This window comes from Gopherus evgoodei, chromosome 3 (genome assembly GCF_007399415.2).
Source record: "Gopherus evgoodei ecotype Sinaloan lineage chromosome 3, rGopEvg1_v1.p, whole genome shotgun sequence".
Lineage (NCBI taxonomy): Eukaryota > Metazoa > Chordata > Testudines > Testudinidae > Gopherus > Gopherus evgoodei.
Window position 1 is genome coordinate 151475681 of NC_044324.1, and position 22374 is coordinate 151498054.

The 22374-nt window shown below is 36.0% G+C and overlaps 1 protein-coding gene across 10 annotated transcripts in view; it reads left to right on the plus strand.

Annotated features, from left to right (window-relative positions):
- The window catches only part of SDCCAG8 (serologically defined colon cancer antigen 8), a 153975-nt gene that overhangs the window by 55141 nt on the left and 76460 nt on the right, over nt 1-22374 (plus strand). For 9 of the 10 annotated variants that reach the window (XM_030557001.1, XM_030557005.1, XM_030557007.1 and 6 more), the window contains exon 13: nt 9055-9197. In XM_030557001.1, the coding sequence (XP_030412861.1) occupies nt 9055-9197 (143 nt within the window). Of the gene's footprint in view, nt 1-9054; nt 9198-18426; nt 18464-22374 lie in introns of all 10 variants that reach the window. The other variant, XM_030557008.1, reaches the window with a different exon arrangement.

Genomic DNA, 22374 nt, shown 5'->3' on the forward strand with positions numbered 1-22374 from the left:
GTCTCCATAGGAATGTACCTACATACTGGCGCTGTAAGTGCTGCTTCAAAAGAAGCTATTGCAGTTCAGACAGGTTGGCAAACCAAATAACAGTATTTTCAGAAAAGTAATGTAGTCAAAATCCCAACAATTTTACACATTCTGGCCGTTCCCCCTTGTTCAACTATTTAGGTATTCATCCTATGGTCATCTCCATAGTATCAGAATACCAGATCGGTCTTGGGGTTGCCCAGGGAAAGGCCACAAGGGCCCTTGCTAGTTGTCTGTTGACCAGTATTATCAACTCCAACAGTTTGAAAATCATCAATCAAAAACATGTACGCAAACAGTTCATGCGCTCACACTAAAATCTTGTCAAAAGTCTGTCTTTTGTTTTTTTCAACTCCCACTACCCACCCCCTGTGTGTGTCTATGACAGTTACAAGTTGAAAATTCTACCTTAACTGCATAGGAAATGTGCCCCAAAGAAGCAGGACCCTGTTCCCTGACACCTCCCCATTCCTCACTCTTCATTGAAAGGTTTCTCTTCTCTCCCCCTCCTCCCTACCCCAAGTAGGTCCCCTACAGCACAGCATTCTCTCCAGCAGGCTCTTGTGATGGCCCCACTGCACTTCCCTCCGCAGCAGGCTGCAGGCGAAAGAGCATCACCTGAGCTCCTATCTCCATTCATGCTCTGTCACTGAGCTGCGGTAGTGGAAGAGGGGATGGTGAGATCACAGCCGCTGATTTTTAGGAAGGGGGCATCTCTGCTGTGCTGCACCTGTTTCAGTGCTTTGGCCTTGTGAGCACACAGGAAGCCATTGCTAAGATTGCCTGCAGCACAAATAGCTCAGTGGCCTCTGAGCAGCAGGTGTTCTATCACACAGTTCAAAGAGCCTCCAAAACGGCAATAGTCACAATGATATGAGCATTGATAACACAGGATTACAGCCTGCACTGTTTCAGTCGGTTGCATCATTTGTCCCTTGGGATCTTCAGATGGCCTATCGATTTGTGTGCTGGTCAGAAGACTTAAATCCTTAAATGGGGCTGAATTCAAAGCAGGGGCCTATTTTGCTACTATGCTTCCCTTTCCTTAACTGCCTTTTCCGTCCACTCCTGAACTGGCATTGACTTCCACCCAAAAGTTTGGTTTTGTGTTTTGGTCTAGCAACGTTGTGTACCTATCTGCTCTTGTTTTAATTACCTACTCACATGAAACCTTTTTCCTTTTTGTAATACGTACATTTTAGCGGATCTTATGAGACATCTACATTTTTAACCAAGTTTTTACTACTTGTTTGTACTTCCTCACAATTTATCACATTTTCATAGCATTTAAAGAAGATTTACATTTTGAAGCCAAATGTAGGCTTTGGATGTTCTTGATTCCCATCCTGTTTTGAATAGGAGGCAGGGTAAATATACTCAGCAAAAACAAACAAACCACGTGCACTGTTGGGAACTGTTCAAGATTACCCTGGTGATGACTCTAACTCTCTTCACAAAGGTGGATGTTTCTTCTGATACAATCTGCTGTGTCAGATGGTCCTGTCTGGGAGGCCGGAGGTTTAGAGACTGCTCCGAACATAGGGCTGCCTGATATTAGAATTAATACACGGAGTTGGAAGAAATGTCTACAGTTGATTCCTACTGCAGTGATGGATTTTTTTTGTCATGTCCAGAGTAAAATATTTTAAATTTTTACTACATACGTGCAAAAATATCTTTTCATTAGTTTGAATATATAGCACAGTATGAATGATTTATTATCTGACAAACTATGCAATATAATACTGCAATAAAAATTACATCTGTACCCCAATATAACGCGGTCGTGTGGAGCAGGGTAACAATTGTGCAGCATTCAGTAAATTTGTATCAAACTTTTGTAGCGATGGTGCAAACTTTAATGCTGACAGCATTAATTCTTTGAAGTAAAGAGTTCCACAAAAGAGTAAAAACAGCAATATCGTACTTTTCAGACTTCTGCTAAGGATTTTGCTTCAGTTTTTGTGCACATTTTTTCAGAAATTGATATGGATATGTCTATTAAGGTTTTTTTTATAGCTTCATAGTTCATTTTCAAAGCCAAAACAGCATCCGCACGAGCAGAGCACCCGGTGTTACAAATTCTTTAACTATCAAATGTTTTTCATTTGCCTGCTCCAAGCATGATTGTAGCATACTCCACCAATGCATGGAAACCGAAAAAAAGCATACACATTTTGAAAGAAGTCAAAAAAATGTGTAGCTCCCTCACAAGATTCGGCTGCAGTGTTGGAAATTAAATTTAAGGAATGGCTGGAATGTGGTATAAATAAAGCAGAGGGGCTTGTATTGTTCAGTCTTGCCTGTAGACCCGAATATTTTCTGTCATGGGCAGAGCTTTTGATAATTTTTGATGTCCAAACCTGAATTTGCAATGAATTTCAAAACAGTTGTCTCTAGACATTCAGAAGCGTGGGATTTTAGTGGGACAAAACAAATCGCTCTACAACTTCACCATTGCCAGTCACATATATTTTAAAATTTAATGTTAATTGGAATACATGACGCATATCTGGTGTTGAATTGACTATTATGGAATAGTACTTGGCATCCTTTACTTCATCAGTGAATTGGTTTCTAAGCCGCTCTGCCATTATAGTGATGAATTCATTGTAGGTTTGGTGTGTTTAAAAAGTTGGTCTTCCCTGAGCCACAATACTGATGATTTTTCAAATTTTTTTGAGGAGAATTGTCAAATTCACTAAGCTATTCAAGGCAGGTTAAAAAAAATTACATTTTTGATTTGACAATGATGACTCATCATGTCCTCTTCGAGGTAGTTCCAAAGAAGACAGCCGTTTGACCATGGCAACATCATGTCTCAGTTCTTTCCTCCAATAAGAATACTCCTTTTCAAACTGAGCTGATAACACAGAATCAATTCTTCCAAATAATTTACACCTTTGAACAAACTTACACATTGCATGAATCTGAGCTTTGGAAGTCTCATGATCAGCAATATGTCTTGCAACGTTTCTCCAATTAGAGTGCCCATCGACAAATGTTTGCTTTTCTTTTACTATGGTCAGGGAATAATTTGAATAGTGGACTGCCTTAGTGGTCTCTGAAAAAATCAGCCAAATTCTCATTTCTGTCATCCCATTTTTCTTCATCCTCAGAAAATGGGACTCATGAAGACCTCTAAGTTGCTTTTGTCCTGCAACTTCATACTCTTTTCTCAAATTTTCCATATTACCTACTTTTTTGGTTTATTTACTAAGAATTGTTCTATCAGATCTAATTAAACTGATTTTGGCCATAATGCAATGACTTCAGGGTAGGTTTCTTCCCTTAATTCAACAAAATTGCCAATATTTTGTAGTGCCATTGTCAATTCAGAGTCCTTATTCAACTTTTGCAGTCATTGTGGTATCCCCACAACTCAGCAAGTGATCAGATAATTCAGATGTTTTCTTGCCCATACTTTTTGATTAATGTCCATTATTCAATACTTCAAGCTCTTAAAAATAAGATGACAAACTGTCTTTTTGCTTAGCTTTGTCTTCTTGCCTTGCCTTCATTTTTTTGCATTTTTGATTGCCAGACTCAATGTTGCTTCATTGCTAAAATCTGACCTTGATTTTAGGCAGATTAAAAAAGTCTGAAAGAGCAGGGGCATAGCCACAGTTGGGCTTGGGTAGGCCATGGATCACCCATTTAGGTTTATCACAGTTAATGCCATGTTTTTATCAGGCATTGTAAAAATGGGATTTTTAACCATTACATACTAGTGACAAATTACAGGCATTGTTACAAAGTGCAGGGTAAGGTGCTTTTGTTCAATTGGCTAATTGGTCAAGCAGACAGACTTTAATTGGCAAATGATGATTTCCCTTAGTTGCTGTCATGCTATTGCCAAGACAGCGAAAAACTGGCAAAGCAAAATTCTTTGCTAGACTACTTTAAAAAAAAAAAATGTTTAGAGCGAAGTTCACAGAATGCAGAAAGCCTAGACTGCTTTGTGACACTTATTAAATTCAGTCATTTCAGATTTGTCCTGCATTTTTGGGTCCCCTATTGTTCGGGTCCCCGTGCACTTGCACGGTTTGTTTCATGGTAAATCTGCCACTGATGTTGAGATGGTCCTGATTTTTAAGTAGTGTACTGCCTCCAATAATCACACATTCTCTGCAAAAAAGCAATCACCACGAAGATATATTTTTTAAAAAAGGATCTTCACTTTTATGTTCCTCTATTTTCATAATTATTAAAGAGACCACAAGACTGAAATATCAAATGAAAAAATACAGTAGATTCATGATGATACCTATATATACATGCACACACACTTAATTTTTTTTCTTAACATGTAGCTGTATTTTGTATGTACAGAACTGTCTTTTGGTTAATTTTGTTCATCATTGCACCTCAGATCAAAGGAGATTGGTTTAAGAATTAATGTTATTGGCTTTTTAAAATACATTTGGCTTCTAGCCTATTCTTGATCTGTTATAAGGCTTCCAAAGTATTTTTCTGAATTTAGTTCAATGTAAGATTTTATCTTTTATCAGTGGTTAATCATTTTCATTTGTGAAAGATTTCTTTGCCTTTTCTGTGAGCTCTGCAGTTATTCTGAGTTCTGTGAAAAACATCTGCTAGCTTAGAAATTTAAAGTTGCAGTTTTCTGCATACAATAAAGTCTGCATTAATATGGACAAGAATTAAAGAATTATTTTAATTTTGTAATTTGACCTGTTCTGAACAAAATCATCAAAAGTTTTAGAGGTAAAGAGATTTCTAGTTATTTAAATTGAGAATTTTCACAAAACACTTTGACCTGGTTAAATGAAGGTGGTTGGATTTAATTTGGGAAGAGGCTGTTTTAAAAAAATATATATATGAGAAATCATTCTTTACATTTTTGTATGAAGTTGCATTTAGTTTACTTTGAGCCCATCTACAGTATGTTAATGTGAAAATGCCTGTAAGATTGTATAAGGGTCCTTCCCCTATAATCTAATGAATTAGAAGTAAAATGCTTGTTTGCTTTTTAGTATTAGAAGAAAAAGACTGCAAAAGATACTTGTTTCCTACAAAAAGGGAGGTAGTAATTTAGAGACCAACAATGTATTGTAGTTTTATATTTTTCCTAAACAGTTGTTTTTTTCTAGTAAAACTTGATCCTTCTGTTTTTGAATACTATATTATTTTTTGGTTTCATTTATTTGTGGTGTACTGAAATGGCAGTTCTTTTATTGGTTTTTATTCTGTAGTCTTTATACAGACAAAGTTTCTGCTTATGTCAAAGGGAGTTTTAACAATTGAGATGGAAGACAAGATTACATACAGTATATATTTTTAAGTTACATACAAAAATACTTGAAGAATGCTTAAGTTACAAAGTCAAACACTCAGAAGTTGCCTGTGCAATGTTAATGAGGTGAATGTGCATAGGGAATCTGTGACAGAGCCAGAAAACATGAGGACGTCCTTTTGTGTTCTTGCAACTCACTGCCTTTTTCTCTGTCTATCCTGTGGACTGAAAGAAGCAGATATCCTGAAGAAATAATACGTGATCATGTAATTAAAAATGGTACCATGATATAAATATACAATCAGGTCAAATTAAGGTTTCATAGACATGATATCATCAAAAAATTTGACATGTGAAAGATTAACGGCCTGATTTTGATTCTGCACTACTATGTGAGAGAGCTCAAATAGCAACCACTGCTTGCAGCTCCATGGATTGGAGGGGGCAAAACTTTCTCCCCCTTAAGTTACTTATAAAACGCTTGGGAACCAGGATTTAACAGTAAAAGAATAAACACTCTCTCTCTGTCTTTACAGCCACATTTATAATGATAACTGCACTTCCTGATGATCAAATATAAGTTTTAATTTTGTAAAGAAATGTATTTTTTTGTACTACCCTAATGCACTTTGACCTCTGCTAAAATGCTATCATCGTCACTACCCCATGCTCTGACCGCATTACTTCACACCTTGCCTCCTTTAGTTTAAAGTCCCTTTTAAGCACATCAGATTCAAGTTCCTTGACCTTCAAAGTTTTTTACAAAATGTTGTCACTGCCTACACCTGCTTTCATTTCTCCCTTACTCTCTTCCCATACCTTTCTCCTCATGTTTTCCTTATCCCAGAGCTTGACTGTATGACAAGCTAGGGTCTGACTCAACAGTGCAGTAGTTTGCCACATATTAACTCACCATATGGACTCTGCTTCCGTGTACTAAAAGTTCCATAATGTGCTTTGACATACTACTGTTTGAAACCAGACTACAACATTGCGCTAGAAATGTGTATCAGCAGGGTCTGTATGGACACTTTGTGCATGACACACTGGCATGCACTAGAATTTATGCCCCAGCTTGTGTAAACAAACACAACATGTGGACTGGGTTTGTAACTTGGAGGGGAGACCATTTACAGGAGTTGCCCAGGACGCAAACATATCACAACCATAGATAAAGGTACCTTTCAGATCACCCTTGTATGCTGAACCAAGTGTCCTCAGAATTGATTGGGCTGATGCACAGCCGGTTTATAAGGCTGTCTGAAACAATCATATCTTTCACTATTGTGTAAAGTGGCCTCAGGATATGTAACATGCTATATTTCAGAAATAGTACCAGAAACTACTGGCTGAATTATCAGCCCAAACTACTTAATGGTATTTGTGGTTTGGATGGTACTCCTTTTAAAGTGTTGATACACAGCAATAAATGAGGGTTTGTTTTTTTGTTAATCAAGCCCTCATTGTGCTTGGATGAGAACAAGCTCATTGAGACTTAATCCAAATAAGTTTGAGGATACTTTAGGATCTCTAATTGCACGGGTGCTTTTGGTGTTGGAGGTGCCTTTTTATTGTTTCTTTTTGCTGTGATGATTGATTGTAACTGTTTCTGATGTGAACTTTTCCAGCCTTATCCAGTCCTTTGTGGGTTACTACAATGTTGTTTGCATGGGCCCTTGGAAACCCACTTGGAAACTACAGGGGACACAGAATGCTGTTATATGCCTGCTTACTGCTGAATATTTTGGGGAGAATATTATGCCAGTGCTTCAGACTATACTGGCTCCCTGACTGCTTCTGGTTGGAAGTCATGGGCATATATTGATCTTTAAAGGCCCACCAGAGGTACATTGACAACCTGCTTTTCTCGTTCTGCATCCTCATGACAATCGAGATCAGCTGATGCGTTTTTACCTTCAATTCTTTTATTTGAACATCTGGCAGATGGAGGCAGGGCATTTTCAACAGAGGTCCCTTTACTTTGGAATTTGTTTCCCACTTTGGTCCGACAGAACCTGAGCCTATTTACCTTCAGGAGACAGTTTAAAGCCCATCTGTTCACTTAGGCTTTTCCCTGAGAGGGTGATGATAGGGTGTGTTTATGTTTATAGTTGGAAAATAGAGGTTTTAAAATATTTAGCTGACATTTTGTCAACTAATTTTTGTTTTTTTTCTTCATGGCTGTTCATGAATAAATTTTTTTAAATGAAAGGTATGTTGCAGAAGTGTGGCTTACCTCTGAAGATGGGGAAGAACTCAGGCAAAAAAATAAATAGGATTAGGGAAAACAAACATTAATGAACTGCTGCTGCTAACTAGACTAGAACATAGAATGAAAGTCTGAACAGATTCACTATCGTACTTAAATGTGATACCCTTTGGAAATTTAAGATTTTTTTAAAATGCATACTTACCATCTAAAAAATGTTACTGGTACAATACATTACTTACATTGAATACCTACAATACACTGAATTAATTTATTATGATTTCCCAGTTTCTACATCTTTTTGTTAAACAGTAAAACTTGCCTCTAGTTTGTTTATTTTATATACTTTCAGGAAATGAAAAATATCGCATGGAAACATTTAGACAGATTTTAATCTGATTTTCCTTCATGAAATATTACTGGAACACTTAAAAAAAATGTAATTTCAGCAAACTAGAATATTACTTTCTTGTTAGGAGTTATATTTTGTTAGAAATGCAAAAGGACTGTGTTAGGGAAAAAAATGCTTTACACACTGATACTTTTTGTTGGATGTGGATAATGAATTGTTTGAGGCATCATGACTTACTATAAATGCTTTGGGCTAATATTTTCATGAAGAAACAGAGACAACATAACTATGAATGTGTTTCAGGAGTTCATATTGATACTGGAGTACGTTCCTTTTTATTTAAGGTATTTGAATATTTAAGTAAAGGTACCTGTATAAGTGTTTAAATACTGAACAAAGTTTTGCTACGAAAGTTATTTTCTGTTTTGGAAGAAGGGATAGTTCTTTTCGTATTTTTGAGATAGTTAATGTAGGACGTTTATTTCTCTTTGAAAATTTTATGTGCCTAGAGACATGCAAAAGGCTTACAATATATACACTAGACACAAAGACCCCAGTCCTGCGAAACATACACATGCTTAAATTTAGCACATCAGTAGTCTAGCTATCTTTAACTGGACTGTTTAAGCACTTAACATTAAGTAGGTGTGTGTGACCAAGATATGTGAAGAAGGCAACAAGATTTGATAGTGGTCAGCATCTTACATGATCAGGACTAACAAATAAGAGCTCTTTTAAATGAATACAAATGGTAAGAAACACCTTAATGCCGTTTTAAGTGCAATATGAAGTGAATACAAATCAAATGTAGGGTTTTTTTAATAAACTGATAGAGCAGACAGAACACATTGGAACTAAAATTTTATGGGGGCCATTCTTGTACAAGAATATTCATGGGAAACATTTTTGTACAAGAATATTATCAATGTTCATGTTGACATCTGTTTGCATAGGCTTAATATTTTTAATAAAAAATTGGTGAAATAAGATATTAATAAAAGAAATGAGCTTTGATACTTCAAATTACTTCCTTTCATTTCCTTGTTTCTTTATTAAACTTTATTTTTACACACCAAAGAACTCCATTCCTTTTTTCATTAAATGAAATCATGCTTTATTTTGCTAATAACTTTTGATCACATAAGGTAGAGTGTCTTAAAATTTACCTACATATATTTTTAAAATATATATTCTTACATATTTTTAAAGGAAATAGAGAAATTGGGATTAGAGCTGAATGAGAACAAACTGCGTTTGGAACAAGCACAGCAGGATGCAGCAAGAGCCAAAGATGAGTGCCTAAAACTGACAGAACTGCTGGGTAAATCTGAGCACCAACTGCACCTCACCAGGTACCCCTTATCTTATTACATGCCACAGCACCAATTTCATTCTGCTAATTTTTGCCACAGGCTTCCCCACAGTTGTTGCAGATATTCATAATCATTCACTGCATGCATTGCTTTCAGGCATTTTAGGAGAAGTGAAGATGTGGTAAATAAAGCATCCATTTACCTAAATGATGATCTTTCAAAAAGCCAAAATACATTTATTAGGTAAAACGTCAGTAAGCACCAAACTGTATAGCATCTATCGGTTTAGAAACTGTACTGCTTCAAATTTATAAATTTAGGGTATTGTGACATAACAGTGTAAATACTGATGTCAGTTATGAAGCTATACTTCATCTGAGATTAAAGAGTCTACATAATTTAACACTCTAGGAATATAGGGAGAGATTCAGGACAGAACCATGAGAATAGCATTTCCTTCATTTGCCTGAGTGCAAATAATAAGATTGTGTGACACAAACATATTTCTGTCAATCTGGGCTCTTTATAGGCTTATTCCACTGAACATAAACTACCAACCTACACTTAATTTTTACTAGTAGACCTGTAGAGAAAATTCCAGAGTAGCAATTTGCTGATCATTAATTCCACCTTGAGTTTCAATAACTGTTAAAATGTATCTTTTTGCTAAATACACAGCTGCTTTTTTAAATCTTTTGTATCACTTTTATCTGTTAGTAAACATGCAGGGTCAGATTTGAGGCCCTTACTGAGTCTTAAATTAGACAAAAACTCTCCCTGGAGTCAATATAAACTTACCTGAATAACAGCCTCAGATTCTGGCTATTTGACAGTGGAGTATTCATACTCCTAGTCTAATCCTGCACCCACTGAATTTAGTGAGAATTTTATCATTGATTTCAATGACAGAAGAATTGGATCCAATGTAAACTTTCTAAATTCATTTAATCAATCTTTTACTCAGCTAAATTTCAGTATTATTCAGAGCACGGTAGTTTAACAGATGGAAGAAAGCACCACAGTAACAGCCTGTATTCAGAGACAAAAATATGCTAGAGGTTGATGAACTTGAAAAAAGTTTTGGGTGAGTTGTTAAGATATCTAAAGTTTGGATTTAGCAGAACTTCCTTAATAATGATTTGTTGTGATAGTTAACCAAATGGTTTACCAAGCTCTGTTTTAGCAAAAGACTGATCATGCATGATAAAGCTGTGTGATATCTTTGAGAAAATCCTAATAACATATTTTCTGTGAAAATCTTTAACTCCGTTAATAATACAGATTAATAACTATAAATTTCACATGGTTCAACACTTAAATCTGGGTGCATAATGTCAAAACGATTCAGGTAGCTGTTTAATTATAGACATTTTAGTATCTGACTTAGTGTATGCAATATGGCCTTTTGTTTATAAAATAAAAAGTATGCTCATGCTGATTTAGTACATAGTTCTAACTTCATTATAAAAAGGGAGATGTAAGGGCCAAATCTTCCCCTAAAAGTCACCAAATTCTATCATTATCTGTTCTGTATAGGTTCTGTTACTACCCTTATAGGGTGGCCAGGTGTCTGGTTTTCAAATGGAAAGTCTGGTTGAAAAGGGGACCTGACAGTGTCCAGTCACATCTACTGACCAGACACCCAAAATCCAGTTACTGCAGGCAGGAAGGTGCCAGGTCATCACCCGTGCCAGCCCCTACTCAGGTGGGGTTGCCTTCTACCTGTGTCTGGCAGCTGCAGCTCTCAGCTCCGACTCTGCAGACGAGTCCTTCCCAACCTGGGGAGGAAGTGGGAAAACAAGTGAATGATGAGAGGAGGGAGGAAGAGGAGCGAACAGGGGGTGGGGCCTTCAAGGAAGGAGTGGGGTGGGGCGGGGCCTTGGAGGAAGAGGCACAGCAGAGGAGGTGTCTCGGGGGGGGGGCGGGTGGAGCAGGCAAAGTTCCAGCACTCCTGCAGGAGTGTCCGGTTTTAAATTTACAAAGTTGACACTAGCATCTGACAGCCGTCCAGTAGTGTATTAAGTGATGTTACTAATGTTGGTCAGGTATGGACAGGAAAAAGCAGCCACTCTTTATTCCTCAGAGTTGTACCCGCTCTCCATGCCACTTCCGTCCCTCTCACTGTAGCATCACATCCTGCCAGAACAGGTCTCTTAATAAGTGAAGGAGCAGATATGGCTGTGAAGGTCCCGCTTTCAGATCTTTTATTGAAGGCACTAAATCTCTTATGGTGTTCCCATGTTGAGTCTAGTAATTGTTTAGTAATGTGGTACACACAATATTGTAGTTAAATACTTTTGATTCTTGCTCACCTCAGCCCATGGAGAAGGGTAAATTGCATTCCCCTTCATATTCAGGAGCAGCTGTGCCAACAGAGGCATTCATCCCAGGGGGAGTTGGCAGTATTGCTGCTATCCTTCTCTGGGTGTTCTGCCAAGGAGAATAGCTTTTAAGTTCTAGAGCCCTGTCTTTGGAAGTATGTTGAGAAGATGCACTGATTTAGTGCATCTCTTAGGTGTCCTGGCCTTGCCCTTTTCTAGCTGTCTCCATCTACTTTCTGGACTAAACTAGCTAGCCAGCTCTATGACTCCTAGTAGAACTGGCGGTGTGGCTGGCTTGTTCCCACTGTGGCTAGTCTTTCTGCTACCATGAATCCATAGCCCAGTTTCCTCTGGCAGAAGCTAGAGGAATCCAAAGTGTTAAGTAGGCCTAGTAGTCTTCTGCTTTGTTGCTAAAATAACACATTACTAAACAGAAGATTAGTGAAGTACTAAAGAACATCAGTCTAGGTATTTTGAATGTAAAGAAGAGTAAAAACAATATAAGATGTCTAATTTAAGTATTGGAAAATTAGAAAGTAAATATTATAGATCAATTGGATTGAATGAGAACATGCAATCCAGGCCTGAAGGGGGAAAAGGGAATTATCCACCGAGCTATGTTTCTACTTTTTGCAGGGGAAACTTGTTACCCACCACCTCTTGCCCCCCAGAATCCACTTTCTGAACACTGGTTTGATACAGACCAGTTCAACTGCCTATCAGCTAAAGAAATATACCTGTTAAATAAATAGTCTAAGAATTGCTATTTTATTTGTCTCTTGCATTTCACCTTTGCTTCTGGATCACTGTAATGTGTGTTTACTTACATTGGAAGTACAGCTTTCTTAGAAATCCTTGATGTTTAGTTAATGCACATATTTTTGTTTCTTGAATCCAGTTCATAATTCCAACTTCTGTATTTGGAAATGAAAGAAAAAATATGGCATTATTGCTGTCCTTGAACAATAACCATCGTAATCTTGCATACAACATTGGCCCCCTTCTCCCTGCATTTACAGCTTCACCATAATGTGACTTTAACAAATTTGTTTCAAGCCCTATGTGGTTATGAAATAGTAATTAAGGTCCAATATCTCACCTGTTGAATTCCAATCTGCATTTTCATGTGAGAACTGCTATAGGAAGAAAACATGGGCCTAATGTTGCCTCACTGAAATCAATGGCAAAACTCTCATTCATTTTACTAGACCAGGATTGAACCCTGCTACATGCACCATGCTGTCTGAATGCTTGATTTGCAGCTTTCAAAAGGCATGAAGCATTCAGGCCTGTTAGTCTATGAGAGAATTATTGCCAAAATCATATTGGTACTGTAGTCGTGGGGATCAAACAGGAGAGACAATATGATAATCAGAATGATCTGATTTTAAAATGTCATTTAATTTATTGAAATAATTCACTCTTCTTGAGTAACTGAAAGATGAGTCTGAAATCTCTCTATCATTACACAAAACAACTAAAAGTTAATATTTGTGCTTCAGTTGCAGTTCTGTCTCTTAAGAAGTAGTTCCTATATTCCTATCCAAGAGAAGCTACATAAATTCAAGGAAATGAAGTGAAGAAAATATTGGGCTTAATCCTCTTTTGTTTATAAGTCTGATATTTCATTCACTCTGTTGGTTCATTGTTTCTCTTCTCAAATCATGGCAATCAGAAATGCTTATGATAGTATCAGAACAGACTCAAGTCATCTCAGATTTTGCTGGGAGAGAGAATTAAAGCAGAGACTCATATTTACTATTTTTTTGCAGTCATTGCTGGTAGTGTTGGGTGTCAACTTTGTAAATGAGGAAAACATTACTTGAATAATAAAAGTGTCACCCATGCTTTTAAGTCCAATAATGTGTGACCGCCCAGGCTAATTTGAATGTCTGGGTTGCTCTTTAAAGATCAGATATTTGTAGAGTTTTATACCGCAGTGATGACGGTTGGTGTTTGCAGTCTCTCTGTACTTCTCTGAGGAAGAATGTACATAATATGATTGAAATATCACCAAAATATTTGATTCTAAAATATCTTCAGAAAGTAACACATTGAAGAAAATGTCTTTTAGGGCATACAGTTGTTTTCAGCAACGCTGTGGCCTTTGTGGCTTCAAATAGCTACAATACATCAATGCTTCTAGTAGCCTCTAGCGAGTTTTCAACAGCTCCATTGGCATTAACTGCAATCCATGTATAATAAATAAGGTACATAAATTAAACCTACCATTCTACCTCTGGGTTCTTGAGACATTATTAAATTGCTAGAGCTTTGCTGTCATGGCTTATGATGTCACCAGAATTCCTTGCTGGAATTACAGCCTGTTTGTAATCTATATTTAGGCTATATTATTCTTTAAATTATAAAGCATAATCTGACTTGTCTATTTACAGCAGAAGTCTCATGCTGCTACTCACTATCCTTTATTAAAGCTGTACAAAACCTAGTATCAGCTGTGTTGATTTCAAAGTAATATCTGTTAGTTATCAGCAGAATTATTTCGTGTGTTGCCATTTATTCAGCAATTTTAGAACATCAGAAGCAGTCTCCTATTGATGATAGATGAGGAATTCTAATGAGATTTCATTTTTAGTATTAATGGGCACTGTTAATTAGTAGCAGTGGACAGTGTCTCATTTTTCTAAACTGCTTATTCTCTAGTCTAATGAATATAGCAAAAACACCAATATATGGAAAAAATAGTCAAAAAAAGCTTAATTTTAAACATGTTATATGCTGTTTGTTTCGTGTGAACAGCTTTATCTATTAAAAATAGTGTAGGAAGGAGTAATAACATGAAACAACTCATATAACTAATAAACTTTCAAATTCTGTTTCATATGTTTAATTTTCATTAAATGTAGGGATAGTTGTGACTGTGGTGTTGATACAGTCAGCATTTATTTCTATCTGTTTTTCATATACAAAGGCATTGGGATGCCAGAAAATAAACTGTTAACGGAGAATTAACTTCTTTGGCATGCTTTCATACTTATCTTCCAAATTAAAGAAAATGAAATGGGCAGAAGCAGAGTGTAGATTACCTCCTTTTTGTCAAAAATGGTGGGAATTTGAAAATTAATAATAAAAAAAGGAACAGATGCAGTAACATGCCAGAGGGAGATTAATGTGGAGAGTAAAATCTGTGAGCAACAAAACTGAAGCAAACTGAATCAGTGGGTGGTGGTTGTACAATCAAAATCAGGATAAAAGAGAAATTACAAACAACCCTGCACTTGTCAAAGTAGTAGTAATGAAATCCTGACTCTGCCAGCAGTGAGAACCTGTGTTAGCACTTTGGGGTAAGGATGGTAGCTGGGTGCCAGGTAGGAGGGCAGTGTTAGGTTGCTGGGCAGCAGCCATCTTGTGTAGAACAGATGGCACTGAAAGCTGGCAGGGGAGGGGCTCCTTAGCAGAACTAATCAGACAGTAACAGATAGGGCAGCTGGGAAGACTGACCGCAGAGAGGGAAGCTGCAGGGTAGCTACAGAGCTCCATGATGTTTACAGTGGTGTGCCCATTGGTCTGAGATAAGACCTTGCAATGTCTTTTTACTGCAGAAAGTACACAAACTTTTGTTAAATAAAGAATTTATCTGATCAGTCTGCAGTAAAAGGAATATATCAACTCATTGCTGAGCTAATTTTGTGACAACATTGCATTTTGAACCTTTGCTACTAGGAATTTTTGTGTGGCGTAACCCTTGCAAAAATAAAAATATATTACCAGGCATGTCACACACAATCATAAGTTTGTGTCCAACATTTTATTAATATACACAATGAAAGAATTGAAGATTAATGTTTGGATATCTGTATATTTATCTGTAGAGTGATCCTCCTGGCAGACCTCTACTTCCATTGATGTTAATGAGTTGTTGGCATTCAACGCCTTGCAGTATTGGGTTCTTCAGTTGAATTAAATATTTTATGATATTTTACCATGTGTTTGATTTTGTTCAGGAGATGCCATTTCCTTCCTTAAGTGATATCCTATGGGAACTGAATTAAGGTCCCAGTCCTGTAACCTTCAGTCACATGAGTAAATTTCACTCAAGTAGTACCACTAGCATCAGTAGAACAACTCACAAGAGTAAGAGTTATCTCTATGCATAAGAATTGCGAGATCAGGCCCTGAGATAGCAACTGTCAACTTGAAAGAGAAATGGAAACAGAATTGTAACACGGAAGACAAAATAACCCAAGTACTGTATAATGAAAAAGAACTGACTGACTTATTGTATAGTATTATTAACTAGTTTAGTTTAGTTGATCATGATATAAAATTAAAAAAAAATCAGATGTACAGTTGGGTTGTGGATGCTGAGTTCATCTTTTAACAAAGAAATCTACATCTGTTTTAGAACTTGTATAGCTCTCTTTTACAGTAGGTTTATAGCTTGGCTCTATTACTCATTTTGAGTGGGGAGGGGAGGAAACATTACCGGGATTTGAAATAGGTGGTATAACATAGCCATATGCTATTTATGCAGCAGTTTCTGCAATAAATCTAATTTGGTGCTGTCAAAAAAATTAGACTTATTTGATATAGCAGCACATTAGTAAATGATTGTGGTAGATTTGAAAGTTGTCATTCACTCTGCTTACTTGTAACAGAATCTTGCAAAGCTTTTTTTTCCTTTTTCCCCAAGCAACTCTATGAAAATTTCTCAATTCTTTGTCCTGCAGCTGTAGAAACTGAAATATTTCTACAACTGAAAAGAAGGTCTTGCTTTAAGGTAATTGTGAAAGGGGGTGGAAGAATGAATAACCTCTGTTAGCAATTACATGAATGTATAGGCAGAAAAATCAATAAAACAGAGGGGGGAAAAGCTAGATCTCTCCCTTGCCTACAGATTTTTCTAGTGCAGCTGAAATTGTTTATCTCATTATACAATATGTAGATAAATTAGTTGCTCTGAGTTATTATAGAAGGTAAAATATTTTACCTGCCATCATAAGACCATATGCTGCTTTATAAAGACTGATATTGAATGATTTGAAATAAATCGGCTGTGACTTCTTCTGGCAGTGCCTTTTAGAAATTGCATTACCAGTTTATTTAATAATAAGCAGTCAAGATAATACATGATTGTTTAAATATCCTGACATTTAACCATGTACAAATACTGTTTAAGGTATATGTTGTGAGTGTTCAAATGTTATTAACAAAGTTGTAAGAGAAAACAAAAGTAAAGTCAATATAAACATGGGGTGAGCAAGGAATCCACCATTATGTCAGTTAATTAGGGAAAAGAAAAGCTTTATAACATCACCTATTTTCCTTTTCTCTTCATTAAAAAAAATGTTTTTTAAAAACCTTGCTGCTTGTTGTTTAATCTGATTTGTTGCTCTACCATGCAAGTTTCTTAAAAGAAAGGCAGTGATATGTTTTCGGATTACAATTTTAATTACATTGAACATTTACTTTGTAGTGTTTAAACTGCCACTGGTCAGAAGAGAATTTTACTAATGATTTAATCTTTTATACGACGAATCACGCTGTTAAAGTAACCAAGTTGTTTCTGCAAATAGAGTGTATTTACACTGGTAGCAGGTTACAGTACTTGCAGCACTTCTGAGCAAGCAGTGTAATTCAGAAATAATACAAATGAGATTATCCAATGATTACAAGAATTTTAAAAAGTATTTTTAAATGTCTTTTTTTAAAAAGAATATTTATCATTGAGAACTAATCTGTTAAGGAAGTTTATAGATTAATATCAATATACATTTACTTTGGACTAATTCAATCAATTTTTTAAATAACTATTGGGAATGGAATAATATGATTTTTTTTAATTTAAAAAACAATCTTTCAGAAGAATGTATCCAAGCCTGCTAGATTTTATACTAATTTTGAAATTAACTGATTCTGATTTTTGTTAGAGACCAGCACTTGTTTTCTCTAGTACATGTGAAAGACTGTTTTAAGGAAGTTGCAAATGTGTTTTCTCTATAAAGGTTTTATTTTTATAATGCTAATTTTAACCATTTTGAAAGCTGCACCATGCTTTTTTAAATACAATCAGTTATTTTCTTTATGGTCAGTAGCAATATTTCTTTTTCTCTCCTATGTCAGGATCTAATCCTAAAATCATTATGTAATAAGGGTTTGCCACTCACTGAAGTCTGTGATAAAACTCTCATTCACTTGAATGGGTGCAGGATTGGACATGTAATTTTATAAAATTTGACATTTACGAACATCATCCTACATGTTGTCTCTTATGTAAATCGCTTCCACAGTGGGGAGAAATTAGCTGGAAATATCTGCAGCTTTGGCTATCACATTGGTCTTACCACATCCTCACCTCAGTCAGTTAAAGCCAGTGTGACTGAGTTCGCTAGGAGCAGGAGTGAACTCGCTGAACTAAACCAACATGTTGCAATTTGTTGTCACTCTGCTTCTGGCATTCTGAAATTCTAAGAGCATTTTTGCAGAAATTAGGAGGAGGAGTTCTGACTTCTTCCCCTGGCTGGCCTTGACAATTGTTCTTCAGAGCTTGAATCACAAAGTAGGGGTGGGGAGGAATATGAGTTGCTATGCAATTAGGTGGGATGTTGCTATGTGCTCCTCTTGCCCCTCAGGTCCCTTTCTACAAATTTCTAACATTTTTGTTCTCTTCCATGTAACACTCTAGAGGAGAAAATAAGGACCCTAAGAAATAAGATGGAAAAAGAATCATTAGATCACAGAGAGCAGAGTAGTCCCCCAACAAACAATGTATCTGATATTAAATTGATACTATTTGGCTAACTATGTTTAGTATTAATTTGTCATAATACTACACAAGACTTTATTTCTTAAACTTTGAGTAAAATTCAGACCTAATGTAACCAGATGTAACTCCATTTCAGCTAATGAGGTTGTATTTGCTTACATAGATCCTGAATTTATCCATGAAAGTTTAACACCTGATTTTTTTTTTTTTTACCTTTTAGGAAGCTGAATAAAAAGTTTGGTTCATTATGATTACAGGTGATAAAATGCTTTTAAAACTTTTTTGGGCACAGCTTTTTTCCTTTTGTTGAGTGAATTTTCTGTTTCTTAAAGAATACCTGAATTACATGTTGTGAAGGATATTTCTTATTCCAGAAGAATGAGACTATCTAAGAGACTAGTTAATAATTCAGTAGTATGTGGTTATCAGAATCTATTTATGAAAAGAGGGATGAGTGCATTAATAGATACACATAATGGATCCTGTTGACAGTATAATGTTTATCCTGACCCAAAATTATTATTTATTTTTTACAATTTATTCTAATTTTATGTACAGACAGTATTGTAGTAGAGAGATGGATATGCATCTTGCACAAGGACAAAGTGAGAAAATTATGTTTTCAGGCTTCAGTTTAACAATTATTTATAAAAGTGCTGTATTTTTAACATCTCTATATAAGCTTAAAAGAACAATTATTTCAAGTGATATAACAATTGATGTGGGACATTTTTGGATATTTAAAATAATTTGATTGTGAACTTTCTTATCCTCCTGTTCCCTTCTCCCTAACTCAGTTTTAGTAAATACTTTTGCCTCACATTTTTCTGCTCTACAGCACAGATTTTCTTTTAAGGTGGAATTTGGTATTTTTGTTTAATTGTAAATCTTCTATTTATAAAGCCTTTACTATTTTGTCTTTTGTTATAACTAGAAAATATTTAGAGCATTTGTACCATTTTTTTGCGTGCTTAAAAAAGACGTAAGGAGAAAGACATAGTTGTTGTTAAAATAATCTTTTATTTTTCCTCCACATTATTATCTTCCTATACCCAAAAGTAATTTTCACAAACAAATTACTATACAGAACTTCTTATTCTGGTGGTTAGCAGAAGTAGATTTAAATCCATACCGACAGTTCATTTGACAATGACCTTGAGGGGCTTTGCTTCTTGAAGAAGAAAGCAGAAGCTTGCAGTAAACAAAGTTCACTTCTGACAGATGGATTGAATGACAGAAAGGTTGCGAGTGCCAGAATAGCCCTGGCAGAGGAGGAAATGTTCAGTGGAATCCAACAGGAGAGGAGGTGTGAACAGGTGCAGGGTTGCTGACGGAAGGGGAACCAGATGGAAGGAGCCAGAGCCAGTTTATTTAAAGGAAAAGGCAGAAAACACTGAAAGGCTGTGCAATCAGTGGCTAAAAGTGTGCATGGAAGAAGGTAAAAATTCACAAAGCAAAACTGCACAGTGGGATATCTAGCACTTAGCATAATGGTACTAATTTGTGAGTTTAGTTTGAAAGTTGCTATTGAAATACATTATACTTTATCCTGTGAAGACCAAGATATAGATATTTGAAATCTGATTAAAAAAAAAAAAAGCTTGACATAAATATTGCCTGTGCATTATTTAATGAACACAAAAGTTATGATTACAGAATCATGTTAAGGGTGTGCCACAAACTAACCAGAGCAAGAAAATATAGAACTGTCAGACTAGATTTCCATTTTTAACTCATCATTCTGGGGTGCCAGCATGCCTAAGTCTTGCCACACGTAATAGGTCATTCATCTACTGTTGGGAATCCTCTACCATATCTAAGCACAATGGTAATGCAAAGGCAAAACTTCCACAGCACTTGAGCATGTCTCCACTTCTATTGTTTTTGGTCACATCTTTAATTCCAGTTTGCTTCTATATTTGCTAACTTATTCTAGGACAAGAGAAGGATTTTGATTTTTTTCCCAGCCCAGAAGAATAAAATATTCTCCTCCCTCAAATGATAGCATTATCCTTATTACTTTGTCCTGTCACACCACTTCGTTTCTGCTCATGGGTTTGATCTTATAAGGTGCTGAGTCCATTCAGTTCCTGTTGACTTAAATGGTAGTTGAGGACAATTGGCATCTTGCAGGATCATGCCTTTGAATAACCTCAGCCAGAAGTTATTCACCTAAGGTCTGTCCCAAAGAAACATCAGTGAGAAGTCAGAGAAAGCACCAGCACCAACCTCACAAACCATCACGTCAAGAAAAAGCCTCTCAAAACTTTTTTTAATGTTGTAGATGGAGATTGTTGTTGTTTAGATAGTACTGGAGTATACATTCAGTAAATGGCTTCTACAGTAATCGAACACTTCAGCATTTAATCATTTGTAAAAGTCTTTGACTTGCTTGCTCATAATTGTCTTACAATAGAATGTGTTTTTGTGCATATGTATACTTAAAAAATTAAGAGAAGTGGTGGGATGGGGGCATGCTACAATAATTGGGGCCATAGTTTAATACTTCACATAACCCATTTGTTCCACACTGCCTATAACCAATATGCTGTTGGTTAGTTCCCATACCAGCAAGTTTATCAAATCTTTACACCATTCCTAATGCTGTGTTCTACCTGCTCTCCTAGTCTCTTCCTGCACCATTTTACATTGTTGTCTATTATTGTATGTTGGGAAATTTATTTGAAAGATGCAATCTAAAATTAAATAGTATTGCAAGGCATGCTACCAACTACACTTTTACCAGAATTTCGCCCGCTGTAAATGTATTTGATGACCTACTGTAAGTGCTGATTATTGATCTGAAAATATTATAAACCACTGAAAAAGAGCAATTAATTGAATAATATTTAAATAATTGTGCATTGATATATTAAAAATCCAAATAAAAAGTGGCAATGTTCTGTGTATGGCAGCCAATTTTCAATGTTAAAATTTTAGGAAGGAAATACCAAAAGAAAGAGATCATATTATGGATGAATTTTTACAGATAAAAGCTTTTACATTGAATGCGGGGGGAGTGGGTGGGTTCAATTTTTATAAGTGAATCTACAGCTTCAAAAAACTATATAGACTGAAATCTATAGACAGAACTGGTACTGCCCAAGTCGTATCTATTAAGGCTTCTTCGCATTGCCTATTTGATATGCCTAAAACCTGACCTTTAGGGAGCTCTTGTATGGATGAAAGGGTGATTCGGGTTCTATGTCCATAGAATACTTCAACTCTCTGAGAACATTGCCAAAGTTTCCAGTTGATGATAACTGTTCAGTTGTTGTAATGTGTACAACTATCTACTAGGACAGCAACTTTCAACCTTTTTTCATTTGCGAACTCCTAAAAATTTTCAAATAGAGTTGTCGACCCCTTTCGAAATATTAGACATAGTCTGCAGATCCCCAGGGGTTCACAGACCACAGGCTGAAAACTGCTGCCTATGGCGGTAACAAACTTTCGCTGAACCTGTTACACACAGTCTGTGGACCCCCAGGGATCTGCAGAGAACAGGTTGAAAACCACTGTAGTAGGAATTATAGTAAGACCTCAAACTCATTTAATACCACAGCTGTTGTAGGGTGATATCTTCTTTCCACAAATGACAGGCCAGATATAAAAAGATGACCTGGACATTATAGGATTGTGTTCCACTTTATCAAACCTTCAGATTGTCTGTCTAATTTCTCATTAAATGATTTCCATTTGGACAAATACAAAAAATATTTTAAAGCCATAAGCTTTGTTTTAATTTTGGTAGAATAATTTTGGCTATATTGCATAAATATAAGCGTCTGTGAAATAAAGTTTGTCAGTGAGCTGTGAAATTATGTATGAACTTTCAGCCTTGGCTGAATTGTAAAAGCCAAGTTGAAACTCCCTAAAAATATAGAATTTTATTAAAATACTAACACTAACTGAATTCTAATGCAGTAAGCACACAGTACTGTCATACCCTTTATTAGTAATGGCCATATTGTTTGCTTTAATGTGAGAAAGTGATTGTAGGATAATCTGTCAGGTTGCTTGAGGATAATCAGTTGCCTAAATTTGGATATTTGTCAAATTTTAACTCTGATTGCGCTGAATAAGGTTTTCTTGGCTTTGTAAGGTTTCTGAGAAGTACTGTCATCTTGGGAGAGAGAGACTTTAATGCTTGTAGTTAAGAGATTTT